Here is a 26,025-nt window from a genome sequence, read left to right as displayed (position 1 = left end):
TAGTAGGATATCTTATTTGAATCTAATGCATATTCTTGGATATGAATCTTGAAATAATATCCAAATGTGCATCTAGAGAGAACCCAAACCTTTCTGAATTTGTATTTAAAATTTAACTAATATTATCCACAGAATCGAAGCTGATCTTCTTTTTACCGGACCCAAATATCAAATTTGGAACTAGATTCAACTCTTATACATCGAATCTAGTTTGTGTCTGGTCTCTTACTCGGACCTGCTGTTGAAATTTTGGATTTTAATTCGGGTTTATCATGATCCGGTCATGCCTGATCCATTTGCATTCCTAAGGAATCCTAACTGGAGCAGGATCACAATGAATAACCAAAAACTACAGAAGTTATAATCTTATATTTTCTTATCATGCACTGATTAGGAGCAATTTAACGGTCTAAGTGAGGATAATAAATAGTCGTGTACTATAGACAAAAGAAGCCCTTTATAAGCAAATAACGTTTTAAACCAGATTTTAACTCTGTCAACAAATGTTCCGTTAACATCAAGTCGATAAACAGTGCTATTTTAAAATAACGTTAGTTGATAAACGACGCTATAAAAGAAAGACAATGTTAAAGAGAAAAAAACTAAATTAGGGTTTTCCTCTTTGGGGAGTAGTTTTCCCCGCCACAGTTGGATAAGTGTGGTCGGAAAAACTATTTCCTGTGGGTTTCGAGTTTTCCGGGTAAAACAAACACTTGAATCCCTTTCGCTTTTCCGGTGAAAACTTCAAGGTGCGTTTACCTCTATCTTCTTTCCTTTTTTTTCATTAGCTGGAATTTTTCTTCTATTTTCTCGTTCAAATCCCTAAGATTTAGTGGTTTACCTTCCACCGACTATCTACATACCAACTCCGTGTGAAGGTTAGGGTTGATCTCTTTGTAGATTTCTGCCAAATTTGTGTAGTTTTTTTAATTTTAAGTTAGGCTACTGAGTGTTGGGTTTTAGCCAATTCTCATCTTCGATTTTTAGCTTTATGGTTTCTTGCAGTGAGTTTGGGAAGTTCTCAGAAATTTCTGAAAAAAAAAACTAATAAATTTGGAAAAACTGGAAAGGACCTAAGAAAAAAGATTGCAAAACCTAAAAAAAGAATCTTTTGTATGAAAATATATATTTCTTATCGCGATATTTTCAGTAAATTGCTACATTTCTTCCCCTTTTGGAATCCTCGTATTGTGTGATAACAAATTATTATTATTATTTTTTGAAACTTTCTTTGGTTAAGCCAATTGCTGAAATGGGGAAGAAGAAGCTGAAGATGCAGATGAAGGCTAAACGGAGTAGTGACAGTTTAGGAGGAGCGCCGTCGCGCCGCAGAAAAGAAGCTTCTGACTTCTTGGTATTGCATGATCATCTCTGTTTTTTTTTCAAAGTTTTCTTTTTCTTTGTTTTCTCTGCTGCGATTCAGTATAGTTCTCATTTTTGGTCTTGTTTCAAGCCTTTGGAAGGCGGGCCAGGGAGGCGTTTACCTGAAGAAGATGAAGAACCAGCTGCATTGAATTCTGCAGTCTTGTATATCGGCCGCATACCTCATGGGTTCTATGAGGAACAAATGCAAGGTTCTAATCTAAGTTCTTGTTTTTTTTTCCTCCAAGCAGCTGTTTTGGATGAACGATTTTTATGACAATTTTGTGGTAAATTGTTGTTTGCAGGTTTCTTCAAACAGTTTGGAACTATTAAGAGATTGCGGGTGGCGCGAAACAGAAAGGTTCTGTTGCAAATTTCTACTCAACATTACCATCAAATTCAAGAAACGTTCTTTAGTACTTATAGTTTTTCATGATAATAGATATTTTGTATTATAAATTCATTTACAGTGACCTTGTTTTTCATCGTGTAATTTTCCTTACAACTTAGACAAAATAGAAGTTTGTGGGCTATTTCTTTGAACACATATAGTCTCAAGGTAGGTTGTCTTACACTTGGAATTCGTTGCTTAATATGTATGTGGGGAATAATAACTATTTTTTGGGTAGTATAAGTTGTCATATGTAATCATTTTTATAGTACTTGGCCTAGTCCGGGATGGATTATTTTTTATTGGGTCACAGTTCATGAAGTAAGACAATAACACTATTTGTTCTATCATTTGGTATGAGGCGGCCTAGGAACACAAATACTGCATTCATGATTTAAGATGCTACGAAGTGCCATTTCAGATATTGTTTGATTTAGTAAAGTTAAAACATAAATGATCTCCTTCCAGATTGTGAGTATTGAATAGGATAAGTCTTATGCTTTATTAAGGATATCATGTGTATGTCAAATCATTTAGGATTAAAATAATCATTTTCTCATGAGATTTTAGGCAGAATCATCCTATTATCCTAAAACGAACATTTATCAGGATCTTGATTTTGTAAGTTATGACGAACACATGAGGGCTTATAATTGATCTTGGATACCGAATTTTTTCTGTTGATAATGAGGATGAGACTAAATAATAACAAACTGATCAGGGAGCCAAACTCACCATAAATATAAACCAGAGTGGACAGGCTGAAGTCCTTAACTCACCTTAGCCAATTCAAGGACGGAGTTGCATAATTTGGAAGGAGTGATGACTATAATTGCAATCAACACAATGAATAAGATGCATCCGATTCTGTAGCCACAATACTGTAGGAGATTGTTCTTAAAATTTGTGTAGTGATGAATGATTCAACCATTTTTGCTGAAATGATTTCTCTATAGGTATAATGTAGTGCAGAATGTTTATGCGCTAACCTACCGAGAATTTCCATTGCATATTTGAAGCAATGATTGCTAGAATCTTCATACAACAACAACAACAACTACGCCTTCATCCCAAAACAATTGGGGTTGGCGATATGAACCAACAAAGAAAATCATTATGGGTCTTCCACATGAATCCTTCTCCTCCATTCATTTCTATCCAATGCCATGTCCTCGGTGAGGTTCAAAGCATTCATATCCTTTCTTATCACCTCCATCCATGTCTTCCTAGGCCTACCCCGACCTCTTTTAACTAATATATTTTCCCATTTCTCCATCCTTCTAACTGGAACATCATTAGGCCTTCGTCGAATATGTCCAAACCACCGTAAACGATTCTCTCTCATCTTATTTTCAATGAGAGCAACGCCTACCTTCTTACGTATCTCCTCGTTCCGAATCTTATCTTTTATTGTATTTCCACACATCCATCTCAGCATACGCATCTCAGCTACACTCATTTTTTGAATATGATGTCTCTTGGCAGCCCAACATTCCGTACTATATAGTAAAGCGGGCCCAACATTCCGTGCTAGAATCTTCATGATTAAAAATTATATGTAGATGTCTGGATTGACTAAGAGTAAATGATTTCTAGTTGAGAGAACACCTCATATTGTGATTAATAAGGATAGAGAACCAATTGTTAGCATGTTTACACCTGAACCCATTACATGTAGAGGTATATGTTCTCAATAAGGTGTTTGCTGTGATTAGTATGGGCTTGTTTTAGTAAGGAAATTTGACATTTAGATTAAGTGTGTATCTAATGCAAATCATTTGTTGTAGTAAAAGGTCCAATTTCTCATTGTCAATAAGAGGAATTGGGTGAAAACTCCTATAACAGGAAAAAGTTAAAAGGAATAAATATCAAAATTGTGCCATTCTGGTAAGTGCACTTGAAATCAAGTTAATGAAAAAGTAGAATGGAGAGGAAACATGGAATAGTTCCTTCATTTTAGTTTGAAAGAGTTTTTAAATAATCTGTGAATTTTGAGAAGTCATGGTAACAAAAGAAAAAATAACCCAAATTAACAATATATAACATCTAAACCAGGGTTGGCAAAACCCGCCGGCTTAAAACGGCTGATTCGTTAACTCGTGCCGAGTGAGCAACTCGCCGGCAGTCTGTGACTTGCTTGACTTTGCACAAAGCTCATTGCTACTCAGTTGGATCTGGGTGACATTCAACTGAGTTAATATATTTGGCAAAACTTGACGACTCATAAGTTATACTTTTTGCAATTATTATTGGCTAGTCTATTTTTTGTTTAATAATATAATTTAAGTTGCTGCGTCCAAAGGGACAAGACATCACAACATGCTTTTTCGTGGATATAGCTGTATTGGTTGTGACCTATTCAAGCTAAACACCTAAGTGGTTCCATATTATTAGGTATAATCTAATATGGTATGAGTCATTGACAGAACTTGTAGTCGTATCTTGGTTTGGATTAAATAAGATCATAAATAAGTATGCTGCAGCCTACTTCTATTAAAATTGCCAATAAATGAAATAGATTTTGCTGATAAAATCTGAATAAATTTAACTTGCGAAGTTTTAAAGAGTCTTTGTTGGGTTTTAACATTTATTGATTTTTTTAAAGATGACTAGGAGTTTGGCTCTAAGCCTAATTTTTATTCCCAATTGTATTTTTTTATCATGCTAGTTGTATTTTTTTATTTTTATTATGTTGTTTTATTTTTTAAATGTTATAATTTTTTTAGAAATTTTATTTTTAAAATATCTAAAGGTAAAAATTTTTGAGCCAAACTAGTTGACTCAGCCAGTCATGCCAAGTTACGAATTGGAGCTCAAATGGTTTTTTCCTGAGTCACTAGCCCGACCAACCATGATCTAAACAAGTACCATATTGGAGCATTGGAGCCAGTGTTGTGAAAAGTGTTGAGGCATAGAGAGGCGCTCCACCAAAATCTGAGGCGAGGCGTAAAGCTTAAGCCTCAATTTTTTTTTGAAAACCTAAAAAAAACTATAAAAAATATCTAAAATAATAAATAAATAAAAAATGCTTTATTGATGAAGCAACAACCAACAAGAAATAAAAAATCTCAAATAAATACTGAAAAAATATGAATTTAACATGTAAAAGTAACATTAATGCAACAACTTGATCTAATTAAGTATCTAAGAAACCCAAATTCGCTCATAGCATGAGATCTTCTTATTTATGTTGTTTTTCATACATTAGAAACCAAAATTCTCTTCAATTAAATTGATCTCTTGCCGCATTTGCAGGAAAAAGACAAAGCTAAAAAAATATCCAGAGAATAGCCATATGTAGTAGAGAAAGCATGGGCCCCTTCTGTGTTCAATCCAATTTCAGCAAGTAATGAAGTTAACTGACGCAAAATCGAAGCATAAGTGTTATCAAAATCTAGATAAAATCTCTCTCTCTCTCTCTCTCTCTCTGGGTCTCGGCTACTCGCCATTCTTCTACATAGGAAGAACTGAAAAATCATTTCCTTATCCCCAAAACCCTTCTTCAGATTTCAAGGTACGTCGGTTCGTCTAGATGATGAGTTGTGGAGCCTGATTCAGAGTTTTTGCCCTTGTAGTAGGGGGGTCCGGGGCTCCCACGGCGCGGTGAAAAGAAGTCGTTATTGGGTCTTGGACCCAACTTCTGTATGTACAGGACCCGACCCGATCCATGTACTGAACCGGGTCAATGTCCAATTATTATGTAATGTAATTTAAGTTATTGTTAGAGGGTATTTTCGTACCCTAAAATCTTGTATTCAATATATTAATACATTGATAGACGCAGACTCTGACTCTGACGTCTTTTCTTCCTGCAGCCCCTTCTTTCGTTATTTTGTTCTTTCTTTTCCTACACAGCTGAACGTGAAGACTTCCTTTTCTAATATGGTATCAGAGCAGCGTGACTTCTGGGTGGAAAGAGTTGTCTCGGCTTCACTCTGTCAACGTGAAAACTTTTGGGTGTAAAGAGCTGTCTCGGCTTCACTCAGTCAACGTGAAAAGTCAATTTTCTCTCCTACAGGTTATTCTCCTTTTCTTTTCTGTCAAATTAACGATTTTTCCTCCTTTTCATTCCACAGTTCCTCCTCTCTTTTCTATCTTCCACCGCAGATCTGAATCGTATTCAGTCTGCTGTTACCTATTGGATTCTGTTTCCAACTATCTTCCTATTTTTCTTTTCTGTCAAGTTAACGATTCCTATTCTTTCACGCGATTTGCCTAATCACGTGAACCTGGCCCTTCTTCTCTCGTTTTACTTTCTAACTCTTCATGTGATTTGCTCAGGCACGTGAATCTTTCCCCTGTATCACGCAAAAGCCGAGCTTCCCTGTTTATTCTTTATACCTGCTGGTTATTTCAGATTTGGTTATTTCAGATCTGTCCCTTCTCGTTTCTTCTGTCCACACGAGTTCTTCATTACCTGCTGGTTATTTCAGATCTGTCCCTTCTTGTTTCTTCTGTCCACACGAGTTCTTCATTATTTGCCTCCATATCTACTGTGTGCCTTACACAATTCTGAAATAGTATATACGATCATCCTTTTATTTTTCTATCTGAATATTATTTCATTCCTTGTCAAACCTTTATTCTCTGTCATAACTTTCTTTCATATCTCTGTGTCGATTTCTATCATAATCTACTTTCTCCTCAAATGAATTCCCCCCTTCCGCAGTCCGGTCTCTCCTCCAACTTTCTCGGTCAACTAGTCTCTGAAAAACTGAATAATTCCAACTTCTTAACCTGGAAAAGACAGATTGTTCCGTTCATAAGAAGTCAGGACCTCTCTGGTCATCTGGATGGATCGGTTCCACCTCCTCCAGAGTTCACTTCGCAGGAAAAGATGGACGATAAAGGGGCGCAATCTACTGTTCTTCTCAAGAATCCAGAATATGTTACTTGGATGAAAAGGGATTAATCATTAGTGACATACATCACTTCAACCCTCTCACAAGAGGTTCTTGTAGCCATTCTTGATGATTGTTCGGCCAAAGAATTGTGGGACAAGCTAGTTCAGACCTATTCGCAGATCTCTGAGGCGAGAATCATGTTTCTCAAGCGAGAATTTCAAATGTTGAAGAAAGATTCCATGTCTATTATGGAATACCTGAACAAAATGAAAGGCATCACAGATCAACTGGCTATTGTGGGGTGTCTCGTCAGTGAAAAGGATAAGGTACAATAAACTTTGAGTGGGTTGGGGCCAGATTATCATGCTATGACGACCACTTTATTATGTTTACCAGAACTTCCAAAATTTGAAGATCTTCGTGCCAAACTATTGCAATATGAATGACTCTGAAAGGATCTTCTGAAGACATTCATGGACATTCAGGAACTCAAGATGTGCTGGCCACAGGAATGACTTATGGTAGAGGTAGAGGAAATTTCTTTCGAGGAAGGGGAGGCCACGGGAGAAATACTTTTGGAGGTCGTGGTATACTTCCAACGCTCAATATACAAGGACAAAGGCCCATTCCCACCTGTTTTTTATATAACAAGAAAGGGCATATTAAAGCAAATTGTTGGTTCAACCCTCAAAACAAGGGAAAAACATCACAAGCAGAAGCTAGGAGGGATGGAGAAGTAAAAGAGTTGTTGTTGGCAGCCTTGACAGGCTTGAATATGAAGCAAAATGATAAAGGCACTTGGTACGTCGACTCCGGAGCAGCGACTCATGTCACGGGTGATGCGGGTAAACTCTTGAATCTCTCTCCTTATGTTGGTAAGAATAGTATAGTCACGGGAGACAGTTCTCATCATTCTATCTCACACATTGGAAATGCCATTATACCCATGTCCAAGTCCTCTCTTAAACTTCCAAATGTTATTCATGCTCTTAATATTCAGAAGAACATTGTTTCTGTCTCAAAACTTGTTGATGATGTTAATGCTTCAGTTGAATTTACTCTCTCTTCTGTTTATGTTAAGAATCTTTGCACGAGGAAGACATTCGCTGAGGGAAAAAGATGGGGCAACATGTACATCTTTCAAGAAGATCCTTCCTCTGTTCATTCTGACTACTCATCCTTGAAGCCTCATCAACATCAATTTCTCGCTCCTTCTGAGTTTGTGTTTGCCATTTCTGAATGTAATAAGCCAAGACTTTGGCATAGTCGTCTGGGTCATTGTGGTCGTCATTTTATTGAAAAACTTGTCTCAAATAATCTCATTCCTAAGTCCAGTCTGAGTTCAGAAGTCATTGATATAAAGTGTTCGAGTTGTCATTTATGTAAGAGTCGTGTTTTGCCATTCAATTCCATTAATAAGAGAGCTTCAAGGCCCTTTGAGGTCATATGTTCTGATGTCTGGGGTCTTGCCCCAATTGCTTCTCTTTCTGGCAGTAAATATTATCTCATTTTCGTTGATAGTTATTCACGTTATACTTGGATATTTTTCATGAAGCACAAATCAGAAGTTTTTGGATTGTTTCGGAAATTTCATTCCTTTGTTCAGAACCATTTCTCTACCAACATTCTCAATTTCCAGTGTGATGGAGGAGGTGAATTCGCCTCTAGTGACTTAATTAGTTTTCTTCAACATAATGGGATAAAGAGAAAAGTGTCTTGCCCACATATACTTCAACAAAATGGGATTGCTGAGAGGAAGCATCGACATATTGTTGAGAGTGGAATGAGCATGATGCACGGGAGCAATCTTCCTGTAGCACTACGGACTGAAGCCTTTCATTCCACAGTTCATGTGATAAATCGACTGCCCATGACCATTTTAGAAAATAAGTCACCATATTTTTCTCTATTTGGCATACAACCCGATTATCATGAATTACGTGTGTTTGGGTCTATTTGCTATGTTCACATTGACAGCTCATTGAGACATAAGTTTCAAGACAAAGCCTTAAAATGCCGGTTTATGGGATATGCTGAAGACTACAAAGGGTATAGGTGTTATGATCCATTGAGTAAACGCGTCAAAATATCAAGAAATGTAGTTTTTGATGAATTGAATTTTGATGATCAGCCGCCTAATTCAAGTCTTCATGTTGTTAACTCAAGTCCGAGTGTTGAGGTATACTACCCATGGTTAAATTCAGAACTCTTCTCTAGTGCTAAGGAAGACTGCCCAGCAGACTGCAGTCAAAAGGAGATATATGAAGAATCAACAAATGCAACTCAAACAGAAGAGATTGTCACACAAAACTTGGAGCCAACAAGGTATAAGGGTGTTGTATACACCCGGCGAGAGAAAGAGCCCTCATCCATTCCTTGTACAGATACGGATCCTTCTGATCCTGCTTCACAGATGATGGATATCAGAAGATCCTCACGGATTCGACATCCGCTTGACAGGTGGGTAAGCTATAAAAATTTTTCATTGGATTTTCAACTATTCTTGACGTCCATAAATAAAGAGGATGAACCTCTCATGTTCTGTCGAGCTGCAAGTTCTAGAAGATGGGTCGAAGCAATGAATGAAGAAATGGAAGCCTTACATGAATGTGGGACATGGGAGATTGTGCCTAGACCACTAAATAGAAATGTCGTTGGGTCAAAATGGGTATACAAGATAAAGTATAAACCAGATGGAAGCATCGAAAGGTATAAAGCTAGACTTGTAGCCAAGGGATTCACACAAGAACAAGGACAAGATTTCGATGAAACTTTCAGTCCTGTGGTTAAGATGGGAACCATTCGTATTGTGTTGAGTCTAGCCATTGAACATGGATGGACATTGAGCTAGTTAGATGTAAAAAAATGCATTTTTACATGGGGATTTAAAAGAGGAAGTCTACATGGAACAACCCACTGGGTATGCAGAACGAGACGCCAAGCAGTATGTATGCAAACTAAAGAGGGCACTCTATGGATTGAAACAAGCCTCTCGTTCCTGGTTCGAGAGTTTTTTCACTAGAGATACAAAGACATGACTTTTCTCAGTCCTTTCTGGATCACTCGTTATTCATTCACAATGAAGGAGATGTCACTACTCTCCTATTGATATATGTTGATGATATTGTCATCACAGGGAACTGCAAAAGTCACATTCAGGAGGTAAAGAAGTTATTAAATCAAAGATTCAAAATGAAAGATTTAGGGGAGCTGCTGTATTTTCTTGGGGTGGAAGTTGATAAAAGATGTGATACACTCACACTTACTGAACACAAATACACGTTGGACATTCTCAGCAGGGCAGGCATGACAGATTGTAAGCCATTAGCAACTCCAAGTGTCATTCATCGGAAACTGAGTTCTAAAGAAGGGGATATATATGGAGATCCCACTAAGTATCATAGCATAGTTGGCATGCTACAATATCTGACTTTTACTAGACCAGATATAGTATATTCGGTTAATCAGGTGTCTTAGTTTATGCATGAACCTCATACGTCGCATATGGAGGCAGTCAAACGAATACTTCGTTATCTAAAGGGTACAATTGGTGATGGGCTGGTATATAAGAAAAGTGAATTAGATCCAGGCGGCGGCCATGAGATCATTATTTATGCTGATGCTGATTGGGCAGGTGATCCAGATGAACGACGGTCATTATCTGGTTATTGCAGCTTCATTGGATCAAATATGGTATCTTGGAGCAGTAGAAAACAGAAGGCGGTCGCTAGACCAAGTACTGAGGCTGAATAGCAGCTGCCACTGCTGAAGCCACATGGATAAGGCATCTCCTAACGGAAATTGGAGAACCTATTGTCGATCACTGCTACTGTGTGATAATCAAAGTGCCATCAATATGTCTTTCAATCCCATTCATCATAGTCGAGCAAAGCATATTGAGATAGATCAACATTTTATTAGGAAAAAGGTTGAAGAAAAGGAGATTGAGCCCATGTTTGTACGAAATGAAAAGCAAGTTGCTGATATTTTCACCAAAGGGCTGACAAAGGAGAGATTTTGGTTTCTGAAAGGCAAGTTGTTCATGGTCCAGGTGTAAAAGTAACAAGATACTATAATCGATTCCTTGAGAATAAATGTGTAAACATACACACACCAAGAACACTTATAACACTTGTGCAAAAAATACAAGAACACAAAATCACAAATTTGCAAATGCACTCATAAGATTCATAAACAAGAAAAGGTTGGGCAATAATCCCAAAACCCTTCAAGAAATACAAGAGGAGCAACCCATATTTATAGGGCATTTAGGAGGCCTTGGAGGGGGCTCCACATAGTCGTTGGAGCCCCTCCAACGGTCACAAATGTGACCGTTGGGGGGGTCCAACGACTAGTGGGTTGGGCCCCTCCCAAGGCAAGTACAAGTTGTATTAATTAAAGAAAAGAAATAAAGAAAAAGAAAAAGAAAAATTACAAAACATATTCACGAAAATGAATATGTGTAAAATGCCTAAACTACCCTTAGCAATATATATATATATTATATATATATATAATAGGTAGATACATATACATATATATCATATATGTATATGTATTACCTTATATATATAAAATATATATACGAAAATACAAGATTGATTTACATAATTTAACACCCCCCCTCAAACTTAGGGCAAAATGACCGATAGTTTGCCAAGAAGGAAGTTGAACCGCGGAGCACACAAGGCTTTAGTAAAGAAATCTGCCAACTGATATTCGGACGTGACATAAGGAAGATCAATGACTCCCCGGAGATATGCTTCACGAACATAGTGACAGTCCATTTCAATGTGTTTGGTCCGCTCATGAAAGGTGTGATTCTTCGCAATGTAGATTACACTCTTGTTGTCGCAACACAACTTGGTGGGCCCTTCTATTGTGATCCCCATGTCTTCTAGCAGTTGATGAATCCAAACAATTTCCATGGTAGTAGTTGCCATGGCACGATATTTAGCTTCTGTTGAGGAGAGCGACACCTTTTGTTGCTTCTTGCATCTCTATGAAATTAATGAGTCACCTAAGAATACACAAAAAACCAGTGGTGGAGTGACGGTTATTTGTGTCACCTTCCCAATCAGAGTCAGTATAAGCCAATAATTTTAAATCGGAAGAAGAAGACAGAAAACTCCCTTATTTAGAGTACCCTTTATGTATCTTCCGACTCGTAAGATGGCACTCATGTGAATTGATGTAGGCGCATGCTGAAACTGACTTGCAGTATGGACTGCATGGGATATATCTGGTCTAGTAATACTCAGATACATTAATGATCCTACAAGCTGTCTGTAGGGTGTAGGATCCAGAAGTGGAACCCCATCATCAACTTTCATTTTGGCCCCTACTACGGCAGGAGTTTCACAAAGCTTCTCATCTGTAATACCTGACCTGTCAATGATCTCAGAAGCAAGCTTAGTTTGAGATAAGAAATATCCTCTAAGAGAGTATGCTACTTCAATCCCCAAAAAGTAAGTTAGAAAACCCAAATCAGACATTTCAAATTTATCTTTTAAGATAAATTTTATACTCTTAACCCCATTAGAGTCACTCCCGGTGATGAGCATGTCATCAACATATAATAGTAAAATCACAATACCTGCATTAGATTTTCTAACAAATAGAGCAGTGTTAGTAAAGCAAGAGGAAAATCCATTTTCAATCATTACAGAGTTAAACCTATCATACCAAGCCTTGGGGGCTTGTTTTAAACCATAAAGTGCTTTTTGTAGACGAAGCACCTTTCCCTTAGGAGTCTCCATTCCAGGTGGAGCATCCATATAAACTTCTTCGCTTAAATCACCATTTAAAAATGCATTTTTAACATCCATTTGATAGATGTTCCATTTGTTGATAGAAACAACGGTTATAAGACATCGGACAATGACCATACGAGCTACAGGAACAAAAGTTTCTTCATAGTCAATATCATATTCCTGACTATATCCTTTCGCAACCAAACGAGCTTTATACCTTTCAAGGGATCCATCACTTTTAGTTTTAACTTTGAAAACCCATCTGCACCCTATTGTTTTCTTACCTTTAGGAAGATTCTGAAATTCCCAAGTTTTGGCTTTTCTTAGAGCCTCAAGTTCATTGTCCATTGCATTAATCCATTCAGGGCACTTTCGTGCTTCTTCAAAATTTCTAGGTTCTATATAGGAGTGGATGGCACTAAGGCAGACTCTATATCTAGGTGAAAATGAGTCATAGGAAATGAACCTAGAAGGAGGCCTTCTACTTCTTTCGGTTCTACGAGGGATATCTTCATTCTGAGCGGCACTGGGACTAGCATCATTATATCTGTCAAGAGCACTTCTAAAGTTGCTTCGATCTCTATGAGTATAGGTGATAGGGTTTCTAGGTAATCCTTCATCAATATGTTGATATGACGAAGGAAGCAAGGGGATGTTTTCTTCAGTTTCAAATTCATTTGGGTTACTTTGATCAGACTCATCATCACTAGTATCATCGTCTTTATTCAGTAAATCAAATAGAAAAGAATAATCCATATTCTCACTATGAGGGTCACTATGTTCGAATCCACTTAGATTTTCCAAAAAACTCACATTTCTGGAAACATACAGTTTATCACTTTTGACATCATAACAACGAAAACCCTTTTGGTTTCAGAATAGCCAAGAAAGGCACAAGGAATGGCTTTAGGCGAAAGTTTGTCATTCTTATCAGTAAGAACAAAACATTTACACCCAAAGATCCTTAACTTGCTATAATCAAGTTCCTTATCGTATAGTTTTTCAAAGGGAGAAATTTTGTTTAAATTCTTCGATGGAAGTCTGTTTATGAGATAGACAGAGGTAAGAGCTGCCTCAGCCCAGAGATTCTTTGGAATGTTTTGTGAAATAAGTAAAGTCCTAGTCTATGTCACACGGACTCGGCTCCAAGGTCGCCGCACCCGCATCGACACGCACCGACACGAGTGCGGACACGGGTGCGGCTCGGACTCGGTCAACCCGACCCTGGGTGTGGTCAACGCACCCAGGGTCATTTTGGTCCATGTTTTGGATTTTTTTTTTTGAATTTTTTTTAAATTTTCTGGGCTACAGTTGTAAGGAAAAAAACCCATCACAACTAAAAAACCTGTACACTTTCAAGTTTTAAGTACAGAATGGGCACAACTCAAGTTTTTGTGGTTTTTTCCTGTGTGAAGAAAGTGAATTATTACAGTGTATGAAGAAAGTGCCCAAAAGTGAATTATTCCTGTATGAAGAAAGTGTACAGAATGCCTTCACAACTCATCACCTGTCCCCTAATGGGCACAACTTTGACCGAGTCTTATATATATATATATATATATATAGTCGAGTCCCCGTGTCCAAAATTTTTGAAATTGCGCCGCACCCGTGTCGCACCCGCACCCGCACCCGCACCCATGTGACATAGGTCCTAGTTGTTTCAATGATGTGCCGGTGTTTTCGTTCGGCTAACCCATTTTGTTGAGGGGTTTTCGGACAAGATTTTTGGTGAAGAATACCAAAATTTTCAAGATATCTTTTGAATTCATTTGAGAGGCATTCTCTTCCAGAGTCGGACCTAAGGATTTTTAGGCATCCATTGAATTGATTTGAAATCATCATATGAAAACTTTTAAAAGTTGAAAAAACTTCAGGTTTATGTTTAAGAAAATAGATCCAACAAAACCTAGTGTAGTCATCCACAAAAATCACATAATATGAAAAACCTCCTTTTGACATCACAGGAACCGGGCCCCATACGTCGGAATGAACAATCTCAAATGGTTTTGTTGTAAACATGGTTCTTTGAGAAAAAGACAAACATTTCATTTTCCCAAGAATACATTCATTACATAGAAAATCACTTTTACAAAGATGTTTAACAAAAGGCAGATAGGAGATTTTAACAATATTGGGATGACCCAATCTCTTATGCCATACATGAATATCTTTGTTTTGAACGACGTTGCAAAATTGACTCTTGGGAACTTGAAGAAAATCTACGTAGTAGAGATTTCCTCTTCTAGAGCCTTCCCCAATCAATCTTCCGGACTGGTGATCCTGTATCCAACATTTATTAGAAGAGAATTTTATATTGCAACCATGGTCCGTGAGTTGGGAAACGGAAAGAAGATTCAAATTAAGTTTTGGGATAAAACGAATTTTTGGAATAAAGAAGTCTTGTCTTTCAAAATTACCTATTCCTTTAATCTCAAGAGATGTTCCGTCCGCAGTTGAGACAAATGATGAAAAGGAATTTTTAGAATGATTTGAAAGAGAGCAAGAGCTAGGGGTCATATGAAAGGATGCCCCGGAATCTAAAAGCCAAGATGTCTTACCGGGAGAAGAGGATGACATAGCGGCTCCAGAAGTGGCTCCCTTGAGAAGAGGTTGTAATACTTCTACGATTTGTTGAAGGGAAAGAGACTCACTTGATGATGGAGGTCGTTCTTCTGCTTGGGATGCCATAGCCGTTGCAATCAATTTCTTCCATTTAGGACACATAGGTTTGATATGTCCTGATTCTTTACAAAAGTAGCAATTCAATTTGCTATAGTATCTTTTGCCATGCCGATCATTTCCTCCTTGACCTTGGTTCTTGAAATGAGGAGGTCTATAGGTCTTCATGTTATTCCCCGGTCTTAACACAATATTAACCATTTCACCGTCCTCTTGAGTAGAAGAGGCAACAAGAATGCTAGGATTATTCTTGCTAATCCCCATACGTGTTTCTTCACCACTTAGTTTGGTGATAACATCTTCAAGTGCGGGAGATGTGAACGCGGAGAGAAGAGAGGACCGAACTTGTTCAAATTCGGGTCTAAGGCCATTTAAAAAGTTAAGAACCGATCTTCCTCAAGTTGTTTGTGCCTTAATTTGATAGCTTCTCCACTCCATTTTGGTTCAAGAATTGCGAGCTCGTCCCAAATAGAGGATAATTCGGCAAAATACTCCCGAATGCTCATATCATTTTGTTGAAGTGTCAAGGCTCTTTTTTAGAGAAAGTACTTGTGGGATAGATCTCTTGAAGTGTACATTTTCTCAAGATACACCCATGCTTTGGAAACCTTTTTGAATTTGATGATATTGGCGTTTATCTTGGTTTCAACGGAAGAGAAAATCCAAGATAAGATCTTGAAGTTCTTCATTTCCCAATCGTGATGTTTTTTGGAATACTCTTCAAGAGCCTTTTGTCTTTCCTCTCCTTCAAGAATCTTAATATCTCCTCCTTCGATGATGGTGATTTTGGGTTCCAGTTCCGGTATAGATCCATGAAAGTAACCCCAAATCCCCTTTCCTTTAATATGGGCTTCCATATCCCCGGCCCAAACATGATAGTTTGAGCCATTAAGCTTAAACCCAAGAGAGAAATGAGAGTCTTTTTCGCCCATTAGGGAGGAAAGAAGACAAGAAATAATACGTACCTCAAATCTTTTTCGCGTCTTTCTTGTCAAAAGAAGCTTCTAAAATATTGCCCGAGGAAGATGATTCACTTCGATTTTAAAAAGCTTGAAGGCACGTTTTTCGAGGAACGCAAGTGAAGGCGAATCACAATCCTTCTTCTTCAACCTGGCTCTGATACCATGTAAAAGTATCTTCAACAAGATACTATAATCGATTCCTTGAGAATAAATGTGTAAACATACACACACCAAGAACACTTAGAACACTTGTGCAAAAAACACAAGAACACAAAATCACAAATGTGCAAATGCACTCATAAGATTCATAAACAAGAAAAGGTTGGGCAATAATCCCAAAACCCTTCAAGAAATACAAGAGGAGCAACCCATATTTATAGGGCATTTAGGAGGCCTTGGAGGGGGCTCCACATAGTCGTTGGAGCCCCTCCAACGGTCACAAATGTGACCGTTGGGGGGGTCCAACGACTAGTGGGTTGGGCCCCTCCTAAGGCAAGTACAAGTTGTATTAATTAAAGAAAAGAAATAAAGAAAAAGAAAAAGAAAAAGAAAAAGAAAAAGAAAAATTACAAAACATATTCACGAAAATGAATATGTGTAAAATGCCTAAACTACCCTTAGCAATATATATATATTATATATATATATATATAATAGGTAGATACATATACATATATATCATATATGTATATGTATTACCTTATATATATAAAATATATATACGAAAATACAAGATTGATTTACATAATTTAACACCAGGACCATGCACAACTTGAGGGAGGCTGAAAAGAAGTCGTTATTGGGTCTTGGACCCAACTTCTGTATGTACAGGACCCAACCCGATCCATGTACTGAACCGGGTCAATGTCCAGTTATTATGTAATGTAATTTAAGTTATTGTTAGAGGGTATTTTCGTACCCTAAAATCTTGTATTCAATATATTAATACATTGATAGACACAGACTCTGACGTCTTTTCTTCCTGCAGCCCCTTCTTTCGTTATTTTGTTCTTTCTTTTCCTACACAACTGAACGTGAAAACTTCCTTTTCTAATACTCGGGTCCCACGACGCGGTCAACAGTCGGGGGGGGGGGGGGGGGGGCGCCCCTGGCGGGGGGTCGTAAGGGGGCAGCGCCCCCCGAAAGTTTTTTTTTTTGGACTTATATTTGTGACCCGGTTTCTTATGGATCAGACCCGATCTGATGATCAGCCCATCTCCATCCTCTTTATTAATTGGGGGGTGCCACCATGACCTGCGGTGGATTCTAAATCTGGGGCCGCTCGCTCGGGTTTTCGTTGTCGACAACCATCGACCGATCCATTTGCATAATCTCAGCAGCAGGAACAACCACGCCGTCGCTCTCTACACTCGGAACGATGATCCCATTGCCGATGTTTCCTATGGTGTCGACGTTTCGGAGCTCGCTGATGCAGTAGATTTGGATAGTGACCCCATTTGACCAAAACAAGGTGAGGCGTGCACCTTAGGGATTTTGCGCCTTATGCCTGCGCCTCAAGGCACAAAGCCCCTCGCCTTGAGGCGAGGCGCGCTTTTTGCGCCTTGAGGCGCATTTTTAATAACACTGATTGGAGCAATTATTTTCATGTACATCTAAAATTTGAACTTATATCAAGGAGCTTTTTCCAACGTTAAACAAATGAAAAGGAGGGGCATAGGAGGAGATTTAAAAATTTAAGTGTGAAGAAAAAGAGATACAAGATGAAAATCTACGGGAGGATTGCAGTTTTGAATTGTTGGAGGTCAATGAAGTCAAGACTCAAAATGGAAGCAGGAATGAAAGAGAGGGATGGTCAAGGTTCCAATTTATTGATTTGAGAAAGAGTATTTGTTGAAGGGTTCTGGCCTATGTCACACGGACCCGTGCCGGGGGATCCCCCGGACCCCCCTTTGTGTAAGAGTAAAAATCTGGTAAGTTTGTGTTGTTAAGAATTACTTTTTTATTTTTGCTTTAAATTTTACAATATTTATGTGTTAATTTATTGTTTGATGTTCCCCGTGTCCCCGTGTCCAAAAATATATTACTTTTTTGTAATATATATATAGCAGAGTCCCCGTGTCCAAATTTTTTGAAATTGCACCGCACCCGTGCCCCCCACCCGCACCCATGTGACATAGGTTCTAGCTTATTGAGTATAGAAGCGCCTATAGTAAATTAAAAGTGTAAAGAATTGTATGTGAATTAAAATTTTAGAATATAATAAATGAAAAATGAAAAGAATGTTGCATCATAGTGCAATAGTTTTAGAGTACATCTAAACTTTGTAAAGAGTTGAGGGACTAAAAGGAAATTTTAGGAAGTAGATAAAAGTCATGAGTATATCTCACATGAGAGTTTTTTGGTTTGAGTTTGATGTTCATGTAAAATGTAAGTGATGTCAATTAACATTGTAATCCTGGTGTCTCCATGTGGACACATGCCAACAAGCCCATGAGGCATGTGTAGGGATTATAGTAGGGGGTAAAAGAGTTATGTTACACCTTATTGCAACCCTTCTACTCTCTAGCAAGCGGTGCAACAGTTGGTATCAAAGCTTGAACCTGTCCTTGGATGATTGGAGAAGTCACTATTTTGGTAGCAATATTGAAAAGACAGAGATTACCGAATAGCTGGCTAAGAACACTAGTGAATTAAGCTTTTCATAGAGCGTTGCACCACCATTTCGGAGGTCCGCAACTTCATATCTGTATAGTGCAAAAAGTCATAGGTTGACGGAGTTCTCTTTCATAGGATTGAGCTCATGTCAGATCAAAGGGATCAATTGTTGAGAAACTTACCCTACCTAATTGGGGACCAGTTGCCAATTGATGAGACTTCACGAGGATGGCAACATGAGCTGCCCAAGAATTACATGATTCACTAAAAAAAGAAGTGATTGAATTAAACCATGTGGAGTGTGGAATGAAGAATTCAGTTCATAAATTTAAGCCAAGAGATAAGGAATTCGACATATGCAATTCTTAGCTGGTTGAGCGGTTTCAGAATCAGATCGTAGTGCATCACCGATGCATACAAGAATTCTACAAGATGAAGGCTCCACTCATTGGAAGGAGTTATACATGCCTGGCAAACATGACTAAAGTTTAGTGGCTCAAACCTCATAAGTTGGTTATGCAAAACGGAGGTTCAAGATTCATTGTGGCATACCAACGTCGGAATGTCCTCTATGTCTCTCTTCAAAAGGTTCGGACCATCAACTAAACCATAATGTGGCTATATGTAAGATCGACAAATCGGGAGTGTATTGGATTATCAAGCCAAATTTGAACATGCTTGAGCAATTTGTAGTAAGATGGCCGGAAGAAGCTCCCATTGGTGTGTTCATTTCTGATATAAATCCTGAGATTGCCCTTGAAGTGTAAGGCCACATGTCCTACAAGTTTTGCTCCAATGCTTTGATGTAGCGAGACTTGCCAAAGAACAAATGTGGTTTGTGGAACAACAAATTTCACATGGAGATTGTCAGTTACTCCAAGAGTGTGGGTGCATATCTCAAATAATCTCACATACATTAGACTTTAATTCCAAGCTATGGCAAGGTCGTGGTGAAGAAAGTCATTGATCAAGCCTTGGAGGAGCCAAAGCGATAAGGATTATGTTACCATTGCGATGATAAATGGAGTTTGAAAATGAAAGACTTTTTTGAAGAAGGTAAGCCTCCAATAATTTTCTTATTAAGAAATCCACAAAATTATAATAGAAAATACCAACAAAAAAATGGCAGTGCTCAACTCTTCTACTTAGTTTGAGTCTTAATTGGATATCATCTTCCAACAATCTAACAAGAATCTATTAAGATAAATCACTGTGGTTGTAGTACTTATGTGACGCATTACCTTTAATATAAACCACACATTCTCTTAACTTCTTAACTACCCACTCTGGTTCCTAACTAATTCTTAACTCTCTAAAATATGACATGATTCTTTTACCTCCACTACTTATCCCATGGCCTTCTAAACATGTGCTCACATGGCACATGGTGGCACTATGATTACAATGTTAATTGACATCACCCAAAGTAAGTATTCATGTGAGATATACTCATGACTCTTATCTTCTTCTTAAAACTCTTGTTTAGTCCTTCAATCATTTATAACGTTTAGACTCAACAATCTAGAGTCTAGATGACCCACTTCTACTAAATGTATTGTTCATAGGCTGCTACAATCTTCAAAAGTAGTCTAGCATGTTAGGTACTAGTACAATATTATTTGTATGCTATTTAGATCAAATAGTGTCTACTATGCTTGTACACATTCAAAGCCAAGGGTGTTATAGGAATTAGCCAAAAAAAGGTGAGAGGCACATTGCAGCTTTGTCTAATTCCTGGATATGAAAATTGTTACTTCATGATATTCAGTGTTGCATCTACTTTCCACCAGGTGTTTTGCTACCTAATGAAGATGATTATGACATAAGCCAATGGTCCTACCATGAGAACTATGTCACACAGACTCTTCTAACAGGGCACCTCACCCGCACCTAGGTGGGTGTGACACTTGGATACAGCTTCCTTTTTGTTAGGTGGAGTCAACCACACTGACATCCATTTCTATCCAAAAGTAGATTCAGTTAACCCTAATCAAGTCCATTTTTATCTATATTATATATAAATGCATAAATGCACACAAATACACAGTGTTAACTTAAAACTGTTAAAAAATTATATATATATATATATATATATATATATATATATATATATATATATATATATATATATATATATATATATATATATATATATATATATCCTTCCCGCACCTGTACCCAAGTTTTTTTAAAGTGCCGCATCCGCATCCACACCCACACCTATGTGACATAGCATGAGAATGATAATAACTCCTGCTGAAGATGGGAATCCTGGTTTCTCTCTAGGTCATACTTGAATTATGAGATATTTCCCAGAGCATCTTTAGTAAAGCCTGAAAATTTGTCTATGAGATGCCAGAACTTTATAGAATATGTTTTTTTTGTCTTTTCACTTCGTAATCTTCTTGATTCTTAATAAAAACTGAATGTTTCTAGACTGGGTTAATCTTTGAGATTGCTGTGGGTGGTCATGATCTCGATCTGATTGTCCAACTGAACTGTTTCTAATTTTCTTTCCTTTGTGATGGATTTTGCAACCTTGCTAGCTATGTTTAGGAGCCAAAAGAGTGGTGGGTGTGAATTTGATTTCATTATAAGATATTCAATTTAGCACTTGTCTGTCATTCGCTGTTTGCTCTTAAAAACTTGAACCAAAGAAATGCTTAGATGAACTCAAGTAAAACAGAAAGCGAACAAGCTGATGTTAAATATTTGAGATACCAGCTATATAAAGGTTGAATGTGTAAAGCATTTATTTATTTTGCTCACTTAATATTATCGTCAGAACCTTCACAAGTTGGGCAAGCATTATCAGCTTAATTTTTTTTGGACCGGCTTTGCACAATACATCTAATGGAATTGTAACTACTACCTAATAAGAAAGGTTCACCTATAGCTAGGGCTGCTAAATGTGATGAGCTGCTCGTTGCTCAGCTTGTTCGAAATCGTGAAATAAGCTTGGCAAGCCGAACATGAACAATGAGTGTTCAGCTCGGTTCAGATCGTATAGGCTCGTTAACTATTAACATGTATTTTATTTCATATAATGTACATGGTTGAAGTGTCTGACTTGCAGCAAATAAAATTAGTGTTCAAATGTTATTGCTCACAGCTTTGAAACAATGTATTTGTTTGTAGATGAGATAGTTTGAGCTTAGCTCAGTAGGTTTAGAGTCCAATTTCTATTATTTTCAATATTAGAATATGTACTCTTTTTGTTAAGGAGCTGGCTTGAGCTTGGCTCATCTAAGTCGGGCTTGCCATGTGCTCCAGCTCATCTTGGCTTGCCACAAAGAATGAAGCCAAGCTTGAACACCCTCTGTTCAGTTTGTTCGGCTCATTTACCAGATCTATCTGTAGTTATCTCAAAATCTATCTGGATTCTGTAGTTATCTCAAATTGTTGCCTAGTGAGTTACCTCTATACATTTTTGCTTGACTTAAATGTACCCTCCAACTACATTTTCTTCCTTTCCTTCAATTACATTTGCCGCTTCATTCTGCTTCTTTGTGGTGGCCACACTTTGAATGTAAAAGCCGAGAAACAGACAGAGCGCTCCACATGCACTAAAATCATAAGGTTTTCTGGAAACAAATAAGAAATCAGGGTATTTGCAAGAAAGTGATTTTAGTGGCGAGTAGTTGATGACTGGATAGCTACATGGAAAATAAAATTCTTCAATTTCAGTAGCATATTGCTGAACATACCAAATGTGTTATCATAATATAATCATGATATACTACTTGTTCATACTTCTCCGCCTTACAAGTTTTAAACACAATAGGTTGGATAAGGTGCACAATGTTCGGTTGCGTGCCATATAAGATATGATGGGATAAGGAAATATTTCACAATTGAAAATTGGTCCATAAAAATGAATGATCTGGAGCTGTGCTTCATTGTTTGCATTTTGAAAAATTTCTTGTTTTGGCTTTTTTATAACTCCAGTTTAAATTTCTAGACAGGAAAATCTAAGCACTATGGATTCATTGAATTTGAATCACCGGAGGTATGACAGCCTATGGACCTTTACTTTTCTTCCATAACTTCTCCCATACTGTGGTAAGTAGGTGACTCCCTCCCTTGCTATTGCTGCAGGTGGCTAAAATTGTGGCTGATTGTATGCACAACTATTTGCTGTTTGAGCACATGCTACAAGTCTATGTTGTTCCACCCGAGAAGATTCATCCAAAACTGTAGGTTATTTCCTTGGTTGTTGTGCTGCTTGATTGCTCATTTTCTTAGTGAACATTGACTGTGATGGTGAAGGTGTTGGTGAGAATGTAGGGCATGTGTTTGTGAGTCTGTGCATCCATTCATACTGAGAGAGAGAGAGAGAGAGAGCTATCGCAAAATGATGTGAGGAATCTGGTGCTGTTTCCAAGCGTTTTGATGTTTTATAGGCATATGTTCTCTGATTCTTTCCATTGGAAAAATTTCCCATTGTCAGGTGGAAACAAGCAAAGCGTCATTACGATCCATCAAGAGGGAGAACAATTGAGCGGATGCAGCATAACAAGGTTTTTATCCAACATATGGATTCCCTTCTCTTTTGTGGATTTTAAAGTTACATAGTACTATATAAAACTTTGAAAAAAAATGTATGATTACGTGGATCTTTTGTTTTCATTAAATGATGGAAATGCTCTCTCTTTAATTTGCCTGCTTTAGATTGTACATCAGTGCTTGTTATGTTGCGTTTCAGGATAAGACTGCTGAGGAACACAACAGAATGTTGGAAGCTATCTTGAAGAGGGATCGTAAGAGACGAAAGATGATAAGAGCTGCGGGCATTGACTATGAATATCCAGATATTGTGAGTAAATCTTGCATAGAATTTTGATCTTTTGCATTTTGCTATGTGCTTAACAAGTCTGGGATTTTACAGGTAGGGAGCATGCAGCCTATTCCCAAGAAAATTAAGTTCTCAGAGGAAGAGTAGATTGATGTTTTGTTCATTTCTGTTGGTAGTTCATCTTAAAGGTGTAGTTTGGTCCCGTTGTTCATCTCCTGATACGCCGTTATGAAATTGCTAAATGTTCCAGATGATTTCCCTAGTTAATTGTAGGTACATGAGTAAAACTGATATATTGTCTATGATCAGAATACATAAAAAATGGATAATGCCATTTTAACCTGTGATTTTGGAGTTGGTGGATGACACTTTTGACTAGAAGAAACGGAAAAGAAAAATAAAAGCTTGTAGAGAAAATGAACCAATGGTTGGTTTAGCCAAAGGAACCAGAATCAGGATCGGGTGCAATCACATGATAAAATTTGTTCATTAAGCACCTGATTTCCATCAGATTGCACCTGATCTTTTCACAATGAACCATGATGGATTGGCAGCTGGTAAAAACACAGTCAAACTATCTTGGCTGCCCCCTCCATCATATGGTGGCCTCATAACTGACTGTCCCTAATCCCAAGATGGAGGGTGATCTGGTGCGGTGGGACACTATGGGTGTGCACATTTCACCTGATCTTTTTTCTGCCGTCGATATTTGGAAACTGTCTGTTCAGATCTGTCAAATCATTTTTGGAAAGTGATTTGACATCCTCACCATTCAATGTTTCAATCCCACGGTCTCCTGTGCAGGTTGCGGAGCCCATTAAAAAGTGTCTGCTGACATCATCATTCTCTGTCATAATGGTAACGATTGATCGGTGAAGATGTCAGATCACATTCTCAAAGTGATTTGACAAATCACCTGATCATCTGGCTGGGATGCGAATTATACATTTGGAAAGAAAATGCGTCTCTCTTTGTATTTGAGTGCCGATCAGGTAAGAGTGGTCTCTGACGCCGTCCATACATGTGATGATGGTTGGACTGAGCATCTCTTAGATGGGTCCCATTTTTTCTTTTTCAGAACCGTTGATGCCTTAGATGAACGGTGTCTAGGGTTTGCAAAATGAATGGCTTAAAACATGATTCAGCCACAGTATTTTGGTTGTCATTCATTTCATGGATAGGTGGCATCGGAGCTGCGACCTCTGGTTCTCTGACCTGATCCCCACTTTGAATTTGCTCCAGGCCGCTGTCACTTTTTTTGTTTTGTTTTGAAAGTCTAGCTGGGGTGGGCTTAACCCCTACCAGATATCTCTTAATTAAGCCCAATGTGGCAGAGGGATTCGAACCTGGGCTTTCAGCTTGGCACAGGACCCCGCTTACCACATGGGATACCACCTCTGTGGTGGCAGCTGTCACTTTTCCAAATGCATAAACTCCCTCAGACTGCTATAGTTTCCAAACAGAGCTGAAGATCTTTGCCTTATATAGGGAGTCCAACTTGGCCGTCTTTGTTGATGTATCGTGTGCAGTTCATGTATAAACTTAGCAACCGCTTGTTAGTCCATTACGAGGTACAGCCCATGGAGGACGTTGGCTTTTATATGTCCCTAAAACTTCAAGGAACGTCTTGCTGTTAGAAAATTATCAGATAGAGTCATCTACGTATTCAACCACAATACAAGGTATAGCGGTCAGGAACTGTGCTCAAGGTTTTAACTGATCATTATGCAGAACATCACACAGCATGTTCACTGGTAAATTTGCCAACATACAAGTGCATACATGGAAAAGTACAAGTTAAATTGTGCATACTTGGCATAAAAAAATTTGCGAAGTCTTTACAAAAACTGCTTAACGTGTCAGCTTCTTGAGGTGAATGCATTTCAAATACCGGCCAAAGGGACAAAATGCTGTTTTTTGTTGTTTCTTAAAGCCCACAGTGAGGGCACTTTAACTGCTTTGCTTGTCTAAACAAAGGTCAACTGAATGATTTTAGGAGCAAATTGCCTTTGAAACATATATGAAAGCAGCTTGTTAACCCCTCGCCCTTCGTGCGTTTGTGCATGCTGTATTGTCCCAAACAAGTCATCTATTGTTTCATGGGGACCTTTGCAAAATTCATCACTTCCACATGGAAGAGATTTCACCAAACATAGCCAGACTCCAGAAGTTCTTATTTTCATAAACTTGTGCAAACTCAAACACAAGGGGAAAAGCTAACAATGGTGGAATTATTGGTCAAAACACTTTGTATATAGTTCCACATGCTTTTCTACTGAGAGGTTCACTCATTTGGTACGGCACTTGTGAACGTGACCAAGCCGAGCACCTATAGTTAATGATGTTTCTTTTGGTTTGTTCGATCCTTTTTTCGGCTTCTCGGTTTGGAATTTATGTTTTCCTAGTTGCTTTAGAATGAATGTAGACCGAACTCTGGTGAGGGGGTTGAGTTTTTTTAGCAAATTAGGAGTCCTTTATGATTTTTTCTTTTGTTCTTGATCAATAGCTGTAGGACAGAGAAAATTTGAATGACATCACTAGGATGTTGCTGATATAATAAATTGGTCGAAAATAATGTTCTTTCATGTTTAATTTTGTTCTTTTCTTACCTTAAAAATGAACA

At 38.0% G+C, this 26,025-nt stretch overlaps 1 protein-coding gene across 1 annotated transcript; it reads left to right on the top strand.

Moving 5' to 3' along the window:
- Positions 1-614: 614 nt before the first annotated feature.
- On the top strand, positions 615-23,744 carry LOC149817730 (putative RNA-binding protein C1827.05c). Its single transcript, XM_089984166.1, has 9 exons — positions 615-749; positions 1,241-1,354; positions 1,454-1,574; positions 1,668-1,723; positions 22,569-22,616; positions 22,706-22,803; positions 23,058-23,127; positions 23,313-23,423; positions 23,496-23,744. Exons 2-9 carry the CDS (start codon positions 1,253-1,255, stop codon positions 23,547-23,549), a joined length of 660 nt encoding a protein of 219 aa, XP_089840292.1. The 5' UTR covers positions 615-749; positions 1,241-1,252; the 3' UTR covers positions 23,550-23,744.
- Positions 23,745-26,025: the final 2,281 nt, after the last annotated feature.

This window comes from Nuphar pumila, chromosome 13 (genome assembly GCF_984573655.1).
Source record: "Nuphar pumila chromosome 13, dmNupPumi1.hap1.1, whole genome shotgun sequence".
NCBI classification, from domain to species: Eukaryota; Viridiplantae; Streptophyta; class Magnoliopsida; order Nymphaeales; family Nymphaeaceae; genus Nuphar; species Nuphar pumila.
This window is presented reverse-complemented; position numbering and strand designations above follow the sequence as displayed.